Source organism: Anas acuta, chromosome 19 (assembly GCF_963932015.1).
Source record: "Anas acuta chromosome 19, bAnaAcu1.1, whole genome shotgun sequence".
Lineage (NCBI taxonomy): Eukaryota > Metazoa > Chordata > Aves > Anseriformes > Anatidae > Anas > Anas acuta.
In genome coordinates this window covers 6,967,587-6,977,674 of record NC_088997.1, presented here as the reverse complement: position 1 = coordinate 6,977,674, position 10,088 = coordinate 6,967,587, and the positions used below count along the sequence as shown (strand labels likewise).

Genomic DNA, 10,088 nt, shown 5'->3' with positions numbered 1-10,088 from the left:
TTTCTTATCACTGCAAGCATATCTCAATACCACGTTCCTTCCAAAAACATTTTTATTCCCACATTAATCACCATGTCCAACCTTCCCTTAAACACCCCGAGGGACGGTGACACCACCACCTCCGTGGGCAACCCGTCCCAGTGCCTGACTGCTCTTCCTGACAGAAATGTCTCCTCATTTCCAACCTGAACCTCCCCTGGCACAACTTGAGGCCGTTCCCTCTGCTCCTATCACTGGTTACCTGTGAGCAGAGGCCGACCCCCAGCTCCCCACAGCTTCCTTTTGGGGAGTTGCAGAGAGCAATGAGCTCTGCCCTGAGCCTTCTCTTCCCCAGACCAAACACCCCCAGTTCCCTCAGCCGCTCCTCACAGGACTCGTGTCCCAGGCCTTTCACCAACTTTGTGGCCCTTCTCTGGACACACTCCAGGCCCTCAATGTCCCTCTTATCCTCAATGTCCCCATGGCCTCCCTTGTGGCTGCTACCCCAAGCCCCTTGGTACTGAAATGACACATTCCTGGACGGATCCTCCTTCTTCATCTGGGAGAAGCGGTCTGCTGCCAGCAAAAATTTTCAAGAGGACACGGGTGCAGGGAACAAAGTGCCTTTATTGCCACCACCCACGACAGAGGTCTCCCTGCCCACACCCCTCACGTCTGCAGCTCCAGCAGGGCAGGGGATGTGGGGGGACTGGGGGACAGCAGGCGGTGGCAGCCCTCCAGGTCTTGCAGCACCTCAAAGAGCTGGCTCAGCCCCGGGGGCACTGGGGCACCTGCGGGGGGGACCAGAGGGCAGTGATACCAGACCTCCCCAAAAACACGCAGGATGCCCCAAACAGAGCATCCCTGATGGGGTTGGGGAGCTGGGGGTTCCTCCCTCTGTTTCCCCAAGTGTCCCCCTCATCACTACCTTCACCGCAGACCTGGGGGCTGTTCTGGGGGTCCTCCATCTTCACCAACTCCCAGTACTTCTCCCTGGGGAGAAGGGTACGGGGGAGACAGAGCCTTTGTGGGGCAGGGGACACACAGGGGGTTGTCCTCCCTGTTGTCCCCCCCATGAGGGGCTCACCTGAGGGGCTGCTGGAGGCCGTGGAGGTGCTGGAAGAGGCGCTGTGCCTCTGCGTCGGGATCCAGGGGGTCACTCCAGTCCTGCAGGGTGACACCGTGCCGGGTCCGGTCGCACCCCAGCCCTGTGGGACAGAGGGCTGGCGATGGGTTTTGGGGGGAGGCAGGCACCCCGCTAACACCCCCGCACCGCATCCTGGCCACCCCCCGTACCCGTCCTGTCCTTCTGGTGGCAGCAGGTCCACTTGTCCCCCCTGAAGACGCCGGGGTGGTAGGCGCAGAGCAGCTGGGGGTTGTTGCCGCACACCTTGCGCAGGGCGGACAGCCACTGGTTCAGCTCGTTGACGCACTGCCGCAGGGGACGGGGTGGAGATGGGGTGTCCCGGCTGGCTGACACCCCCCATCCCCACCCCGGTCCCATCCCACCTTGCACTGCAGGTAGGCCGTCTCCTGCTGCCCGTTCTCATCCACGTAGACGACCTGCATGACGTGGCAGCTCCCGAAGCTCTTCTCCTCCACCTTCTCGGCCGCACGGATGTTGGCCAAGGCGATGGAGCCGATCCTCTGCCAGATGGGGGACACGGTGCTCAGTGCCACCCCAGTCATGGTGGGCTTCCACCTCCTCTTGTGCCCCCCTTACCTCTGCCCCAGGGCTCTTGGCAAAGCTCAGGGCCTCCCCGGTGAGGCAGAAGTGGAGCTTCTTGGCAGCACAGGACAGCAGCGGCCCCTTGCCCCGCGTCTTGTGGACGAAGAGCAGCCCCTCCTTCACCACGGCAGCAGGGGGGCTCCGCAGCCTCCCCTCGCCACCGTCTTCCTCCTCCTCCTCCGTCCCCACCAGCCGGGTGATGAAGGCCTTCATCTGGCTGGCACCCTGCTGCAGGGCGGGCTGCAGTGGGGCCAGCCAGGCCTCCTTGGCCCTTCCCGCTGCCGGCTCCATGTTGCCCACCATCTGGATGGCCTGCAGACCACGGGACGGTGGCGTCACCACCACCGTGACATCGCTGCCGTCCATCCCCTGCCGTCCCCTGTCCCACCTTGGCCAGGAGCAGCAGCGTGCGGCTGGTGCGCGCGTCGGCGTGCGCGTCCCGCAGGTGGAAGAGCTTGGGGGTCATGATGGCCGGCGAGAAGAAGCGGAGGCAGAGGAAGCTGGTGACGGCCACAAACTTGGCGTGCTGCGGCCACACCAAGATGTGTGAGGGCCCATCCTGGTGTAGGACGCCCCCAGGCACCATGGCTATCAATGCTGAGGGGATGCGTGGGCTGGCTACCAGCACAAGGGCCAACCCCGTATTTATGTGGGACCTTGCCAAGATGGGAGCTGGAGGAACCTCGCCTTGCCCAGGCTCTGCTCCTTGGTGCTGGGGTGCTGCCTGGGGTGCTCTGCTCCCTGGGGACCTCCCCACGGGCCCTGCTCCATAGGCAGGAGCAGAGCCCACCAAGCAGACTGGGACAGCCCCAGCACACCCTGCCTTTTGGCAATATCCCTTCTTGACCCTCCCAAAGAGACTTCCACCTTCATGGCGTGGTGTGACACCAGCCTCCACGGCCCCTCCAGCCCCACCGCAGGCTTTGCCCAGGGTCCCCACGCCCAGCCTGACCTGGTGCTCTGGGAAGCGCTCCCCCACGCGCTGGAAGAGCTGCCGGAAAGCGGCGCGGATGACGGGGGGGCAGGTGGGGGCCGACTTGCTGATGGTGTCCAGCAGCTCCCCGAGGTAGGACTGGAGATGCTGGCGGCCCTGCTCCATCACCTCGCTCTCCGTCTGCACCCGGTGCAGCCCCGAGCACCTGCGGGCACCACCGGAGCCCATCAGCCCCACGCCGGGGGCAGCCCCAGCCCATCGCCATCCCCCCCCTGTGCCCCTTACCCAACGTCTTTGATCTCCACCTTGCTGGGGTCCAGCTCCACGTACTTCTTCTCCTCGAACACACGGGTGATGATGGGCCCCAGAACCGCGTGCAGGTACTGCATCCCCGTCACCTGCCGGGGGACCACAGCCGTGTATTTGGCAGCCGACACCCCCGTCCCCAGGGCCACCCAGGGGATTTTCTTCAACTCCTGGCCCCAGGGGGAGAAACAGCCCCAGCAGGGCTCCCCCTTGGGGACCTGGCATGAGCAGGGTTTGGGCTGAAGCTCCCCGTGGGTTTGAGGACAGTGTGGCACCTTGAGGAAGGACTCCATCGATTTTGAGGCCAAGGAGTTGCTCCGAAACAAAGTGTTGGGCTCGCCTGTGAAAGGGGAGAGGGGCTGTGGGGACGGCCCTGGGTCACCCCCAGGAAGCTGCAGCCGTGGGGGTGTTTCCAGGGGCTGTGCCCTCCACCCCCTGCCCGTTCTCACTGCAGTCAGAGGTTTCCCAGCCTCAAACCATTGCTCCTCCACCAACTACAGCCAACACCGCCAGCAAATTCCTCGGGATGATCCCAGCAGGTTCCCACCCACAGCACAGCACGACGGCTGTGCCCCCAGGAATCACCACGCGAGGTTGCAGAGATTTTGCAGCCCCAAGAGAAGGCTGGCAGCCCCCAGCACCGCTCCCCAGCCCAGCCTTACAGGGCTTGGCCAGCTCCAGCTCAAAGAGCAGGTCCAGGAACTCCTTCACCAGCCCTTGGCCCAGGAAGAGCTTCACCAAGTTGACAGCGACCTCCTGCCGGCACTCGGCCATGGTGGTTTCATCGAGGAGGGTGACCAGGTGTACCCGGCCGTCCTGGAGGGGAGAAACACGAGGATGTGGTGGCCCGAGGGAGGCGCACACCCACATCCCCATCCCGGACCCCTCACCTGGCGCCCCGACTTCACCTCCTGGCAGAGGAGCTGGACCAGGGGCTGGTAGCAGTGCGAGGGCAGCACCGTCTCATCCCGCAGCCTCAGCTGCAGCTGCAGCGAGCCCAGGCTGCCTCGGCGCCTGCAGGAACACGGCGTGCACGTCCCCACCACGTCCCCCCTTGCTCGTCCCTGCGGTGCGCCCCGGTGCCCAGACTCACCCGTCCTCCCTCGGCTTGGAGCTGTGGGGCTGCAGCCTGAACCAGCCCTCCTGCCGCCCAGCCACCCGCAGCCCCTGCACGCTGAACACCACCTGGGTGGGAAGGGGAGGTTCAGAAATGCTCCTGCCTGCCCCACAACCTGCGGGGGCGGGTGGCGGTGCTTTTTGGGGCTCACCTTGCCCAAGAAGTCGTTCTTGCTGACGAGGTCCCAGTCCCACACCTCCACGCACAGCTTCTCCCCAGCGGGCTCGGGCAGCTCGAACTCGAAGGATTCGTTCCAGCGCGGGTAGCAGGATTTCTTCACCACCTGCAAAGGCAATGGCTTCGCCCCTTTGCCGCGGGGATTTCATCCCTCTGGGGACGCTGAGGGCTCCCCGCTGAGGGTTTTCCCTGCACTGCCACAGGCTGCGGGATGGGATAAGCTGGAGCAGGACTCACGGTGCTCTCCTGTGTCTTGCCGTTGTAGCGCACACGGACGAAGGGGTCAGAGGCTCCGTTCCGGTCCTTCTTGGCCAAATCCCTGCGGAGAAGAGAGGGGACGTTCCAGCTAACCCCCAAAACACTGAGGTGCACTCCTGCTCCCCTCCTTGGTTCCCCTGCCTCAGGCACAACGGGGAAACCGAGTCACGGAGCAGCCAGGACTCACCAGAGAGCAGCAGGCAAGAAGCTGCCCACGCCACCCTGGGAGCGGGACATCCCCGTCCCCACCCCCGTCCCCATCCCCTCACCTGGCCTCCAGCACGGTGCAGCGCAGCCGCCGGCCACCCTCGCCCTCCAGGAGCTCCACGCAGAGGTGGATTTCCCCCTGTACCTCCTCATCGGGATCCACCTCGCTGAGGCTCACCCAGCCGCTGTACCCTGCGGGGACAACGGGCACCGTCACGGGGGGACCTGGGCACGCCTCCAGCACCGGCTGGCTGCAGGGCTGGGGACAGCCCCACCGTCCCGTCCCCTACCCTTGGGGTGCTCTGCCAGCATGGCGCGGGTGATGCAGACCTTCCCGATCACGTCGTCGCGGCTGCAAAACACAAGCAGGGAGGTGTCGGGGGGGGTGGCACAAAGGGACAGGGGATGGGGCGCCCGGGGGTCCTGGGCTGGGATCCCCATGGTGCCGCTGTCCCCACCTCGGCCACTGCTCGCTGCCACCTCGGGCTCAGGACACCACATCCAGCACCATCCCCTCCCAGCCTGGATGCTTTTGTGTCCTAAAACCCACACCTGCGTGGCCCGCTGGGGGTTCTCTGGTGTCTGCTATGGGGCTGAGCAGACTGCCCGTGCCCCATAAGCACCGAGCTCCAGCTCCCCAGCCCTAAACCCTGCCCGTACCTGAGCGCGTCCTCATCCATGACATAGATGGAGACGCTGTGAAAGGTGGGCTGCAGGTGCACCTCGTACTCCTCCCCCCAGAACGGGGACAGCGTCTTCCACACCGTGGCAGTCCTGCGGGGCAGACGGCACCGCTGATGTTGGGGACAGAGCCCCACGAGCGTTTGGTGACACCTGCCTGGGGCGCAGCACCCGCAGCGGGGTGGCTTACGGGGCAGGGCTTGGCCGTGGGCTCCTGGGCATCGTGGTCCATGCCTTGAGGAGGGGCTCAGCACGAAGCAGAGAGGGCAGAGGGGCCGGATCCGCTCACCTGATGATGGGCTCATTGTCGATCTTCACGATGCAGTACGGGTCGCTGCTCCCCGTGCTGGAAGGCAACGGCACGGCCCCGTCAGTGCCGCCGGTCCCGCGGCTGCAGGCACGCGGCGAGCCCGGCTTCGCAGCCCTGACCCCGGCATCCTGCTGGCAGCCGAAGGCGGCTTCTCTTCCAGATAGGAAGGCGAATAACAAACAAATCCCACCCTTTCCCCAAAGTGAGTGTTTGCAGGCCTTTTTGGCACACACCGGGAGCCACAACAGCTTCCTCCAGCCCCGAGACGGACCCAGAGCCCGGACATCCCCGGGGACACCCTGCGGTGACGCAGGGCGAGGGCAGCGCGTGCCACGGCCACCGCAGGGTGTTTGTGGCCACCACGATGCTCTGAGCCCGCAGCCTCCCCGAGGATGGCCCCAGTCACTGTTCCCGCGTGCCGCTGCCAAAAAATCACCACTTGACAGCCGGGCCGAGTTCCTCAGAAAGGGGGTGACTCAGCTGCAGGCACGGATGGGGCCGGAGGTGGAGGAGCCATCGGGACCCGTGTGCTGGCCAAGGAGGTGGAAAGGGATCTGCTCAGCGTGCGTCTGGGGACACCCATGGGTCCTGGCTGCCCCGAGTGCTTCAGAACGACAGCTGGGGGACCCCACAGGTCCAGGTGTGATTCACATCACCACACACCACTGCCAGGGGATGAAAAGGGTTTGGGATGCTCCCTGCCCTGCACAACGCAGCTGCTGGGGGACCAAAGGGGTCCAGGAGGACCCACACGGCCACGTGGGGCTGCCACCAGCATCGGGGGCCTCACAGCTCGGCCACTTGGCCATCCCCACGGAACACGGGTTGGCTCCGGAGAGCGACAGGCGGCCGGAAGACAAAATAAACAAGCGAGAGCAAACAGCCCCAATCTGCCTTCACCATCTCCTTTTCAACACGCAGGGGACCTTGCCCCCGCGCTCCGTTTCTGCGTGCTGCACGCCCTGGGCACGGTGCCGGCGTCCCCGTCCCTTGGCGTCCCCTCCCGGGGCACCCCCGATGTCAGGCAGGTTGCTAAGAGCCGCGCTCTGCCCGTTCCCAGCCACAGCCAAGCAGGTTTTAAATGAAACCAGGGGATTAAGCACCATTAACCCGAAACCACCGCCGTTCCCTGCCTTATGCAAACCATTAAGCGGGCAGCGAGTACACAGACGGAGAGCCACCATCTGCCCAGCTGAGCTCTGCCGAACAGCACGGAGCGGGTTTTCAGTGCCGGCGGCTGTAGGGGCACTGTGCTGAGCTTTCCTGCTAGCCCTGAATTTTGGGGAGCTCCCAGCACGGTCAGCATCAGCGCTGCAGCGCCCAGCCACAGCCCCAGAGCAGCGCTGGGGGATTTGCATGTGAGCAAAGCGCGGGGATGCGCTGAGCACCTGGGCTTGCTCCTGGCTGGTCCCAGCCACCAGCACGGGGGATTAAAACCCAGGTCTGCCAAAATCTGCTGCCTGCGCTTTGCAAGGGCTGGGGATAAATCCCCTGGGGGCCCCGCAGCCTGGGCAGGGTCACGCAGCCGAACGCCCCGGATTATGTTATCTCTGCAGCATCGCCACCAGCACGCGCTGAATGGCAGGGAAGGCGATTTTGCAGGCTCTCTGCGGGTGCTGGGCATCTTCCTGCCACCCACGCAGCTGGCTCTGGCCGCCCAGCCCTGGAGCACAGAGCCTGAGCGTTGTGATGGACGGGAAGGAGAGGGGAAGGGGCAAGGTCGGGCTTTAGAAGGAGAAAACACACAAAAAAAACGAGGGGTAGGGCGAGAGGTGGCGACGTGCCGGAGGGCAGGAGCTGCAGCAGGGCTTCTGCCTCTTTATGGGCAGCTCCACGGGTTCGTGGCTGCCCGGCGGCCCCGCTGCCAAACCACGCTCGGGGCGGGCGCCTGCATGAGGAACAGAAACAAACGGCGCTGCTTCTGCTCTGGGAAGAGGGGGGGAACCCACAGGGACAGCGGCGGGGCGAAACTTTGCAGCGCAGCGGTGCCGGGCTGGGGTAGAGCCCAGCAAAACCCCGCTGCTGCTGTGAGAACGGGGCTGCAGGGTCCTGGGGGAAACAGGGCACAGCAGGGGGGGCACCAAGCGCAGCAGCATCACCCAAATCCTGCTGCTGAGCACCGTGGCTGCAGTGAGGTCCTCCTCCATCGGATTTAGACGGAGAACCCCGCCGGTGCAGACCTGCCCCCCCTGCCAGGAGCAGGTTTTCCCCCCCAGCCCGAGCTCAGAGGCAGTGAGTTACGTTGTGCAGGGTTTATGGCTGCCAGCAGCACAGCACAGACCTCGAAGCTTTTGTTCTTGCAGCCTCCGGAGGGGTCACAGCTTTAAATGTCAGGGTGCCCGGGGACTCGCCGTGCTGTTGCACCCACGGAGAGGGAAGCCTGGGGCGCGGGGGGTGTTTGTGAACAGGCAGCCCCGGTGACATCCCGGATTTCCTTAGGGAAATCCCAAAGGCTGCCTGCGACAGGGCGGAGGACCAGGATGCCATAAATCAGCGGGATGCCATAAATCAGGGGCAGGAGCAGGGGAGGGGACGGCAGCGGTGAGACGTGGCCGAGGTCAGGCAGCAGCAGGTGAATGCATCGGGTCTGCGCTTGGGGTTCCCTCCTGGGGCAGCCCCTGCCCCAAGCCTCGTGCCCACGGGGCTGGAAAGCTCTGCTCCCATCTGGAAACCTCCGCTCACGGCGGCGTCATCCCTCCCGCAAAACGTTCCTCCTAAAAACCAGAACCTCCCCTCGCTGGTCCGAGTTCCCAGCGGGGATGGGTGCCAAGGGATTTAAAAAAAAAATAAAAACCAAGCCTTGACACATGTTTTTTTTTTAAAAAAAAAAAAAAGGCAAGAAGAAAAAAAAAAGTCATGTTTCTTTCCTTGTTTATCCTCTTTTTCCATGACGGCTGTAGGGTTTTTTTGCTTTTTTTTTCCAGCAGCCCCGACCCTGCCAGGCTGCAGCGTGCTCCTCGATGGCATCCCGTGGGCTCCACGCCTGGGTCCCCCCCGTGCTACCCCCACGTCCTGCCCCGTGGCGATGCCGGGACGCACGGACAGCCCTTGGGGGGCCACCAAGGAGGGAAAACCCGACCCGATGGGGACACCGACAGAGCCCCCAGGCTGGGTGCTGGGAGATGAGCGGGGACAGCGGGATGGGGACACCCCCCTTTGGGTGACAGCCCTACTGGGGTCCCTGCGAAGGACCCAGCTGCAGGTGGGGGTGTATGGCCGCCCCCACCCCCAAAATTATAGGGGCTGCTTTAAAGCACCGTGCTGGGACACCCCCAACGCTGGGTGCTCCTGGGAGGGAACCTCAAAGATATCCCAGGGGTGTCCCGAAAGTCGGGGGGGCACCAAAGCACACTAGGGATGGCTGTGGGCACCCCAGAGCCCCCCCCGAGGGGGTCCCTAAAGCACTGGCACTGCTGGGGGCGCCGCACCAAAGCCACCCAGGGGGAAACCCTAAAGGAAGGAGCACCCCAAAGCCATATGGGGGGGAACCCCCAAAGCACAGGCACTGCCGGGGCGGTCCCAAAACCATTCCGGGCCATCCCCCAAACCACGGGGGGCTCCCCAAAACCCCGGGAGCGCTCCCCCAAATCCCGGGGTCTCGCTGCGGGGCGCACCCCAAATCCATGGTGGGGGCGAAGCAGCATGGGGGCATCCCAAACCCTTCCCGGAGCCTCCCCAAAAACCCGGGGGCACTCACATGTCCTTGGCGGGCAGGTCCCTGCCCTCCACGATGCGCACGGCCAGGGCGCTGCGCAGCGCCATGGGGGCGGCGGCACCGCGCGGACACGGCGGGACTCGAACCCGCGGCCCCTCCGCACGCAGCACATGTGCCGGCCGGCACCGCGGGCAGCCAATCAGAGCGCGGGGCGGGGACAGGGGGCGGGGCCTGGGAGGAGGTGGGCGGGGCCTGGGAGATGTGGGCGGGGCCATGGGGTGTGGGCGGGGCGAGGCGCGCAGGGGGGCGGGGCCCAAAGCCCGGGTTTCGCCTGGTTTGGGGTTTTCCTTTTTTTTTCCCTTTTTAAATTTTTTTTCTTTCTTTCCTGTTTTTGTTCTTTCCCTTTCTTTCCTTTTTCCATTCCCCCCTCTTTTCCCCCGTTTTTTTCACTTTTTTCCTCTTTCCCCTCTTTTTTCCCCTTTTTTCCTCTTTTCCCCCTTTTTTCCCTCTTTTTTCCCCCTTTTCTTTTTCCCATTTTTCCCCTCTTTTATTTTTCCTTTTTTCCCCCTTTTTTCTTTCCCCCCCTTCCCTTCTTTCATTTTTTCCCTTTTTTCCTTTTCTTTCTTTTTTATTTTCTTTCCCTCTTTTCCCCCTTTTCTTTTTCCTTTTTTTCCCTCTTTTATTTTTCCTTTTTCCCCCATCTTTTCTTTTCCCCCTTCCTTTCTTTCATTTTTT

General features: G+C 63.7%; 1 protein-coding gene across 2 annotated transcripts; it reads right to left on the bottom strand.

Annotated features, from left to right (window-relative positions):
• Positions 1–586: 586 nt before the first annotated feature.
• On the bottom strand, positions 587–9,554 carry LOC137842301 (ras GTPase-activating protein 4-like). 2 transcript variants are annotated; one of them, XM_068656155.1, is made up of 20 exons: positions 9,396–9,554; positions 5,678–5,734; positions 5,368–5,481; positions 4,998–5,059; positions 4,770–4,899; positions 4,480–4,561; positions 4,217–4,348; positions 4,042–4,133; positions 3,839–3,962; positions 3,611–3,764; positions 3,224–3,288; positions 2,928–3,040; positions 2,661–2,847; positions 2,097–2,234; positions 1,703–2,020; positions 1,489–1,626; positions 1,276–1,411; positions 1,067–1,187; positions 908–972; positions 587–770 (listed from the first exon to the last, which is right to left on the bottom strand). In XM_068656155.1, the coding sequence occupies exons 1-20, from the start codon at positions 9,458–9,460 to the stop codon at positions 649–651; spliced, it is 2,415 nt and encodes an 804-aa protein (XP_068512256.1). In that variant the 5' UTR covers positions 9,461–9,554; the 3' UTR covers positions 587–648. The 2 variants fall into 2 exon arrangements, with proteins under 2 accessions (XP_068512256.1, XP_068512257.1); XM_068656156.1 differs by having other exon boundaries at positions 905–972; positions 9,396–9,492.
• Positions 9,555–10,088: the final 534 nt, after the last annotated feature.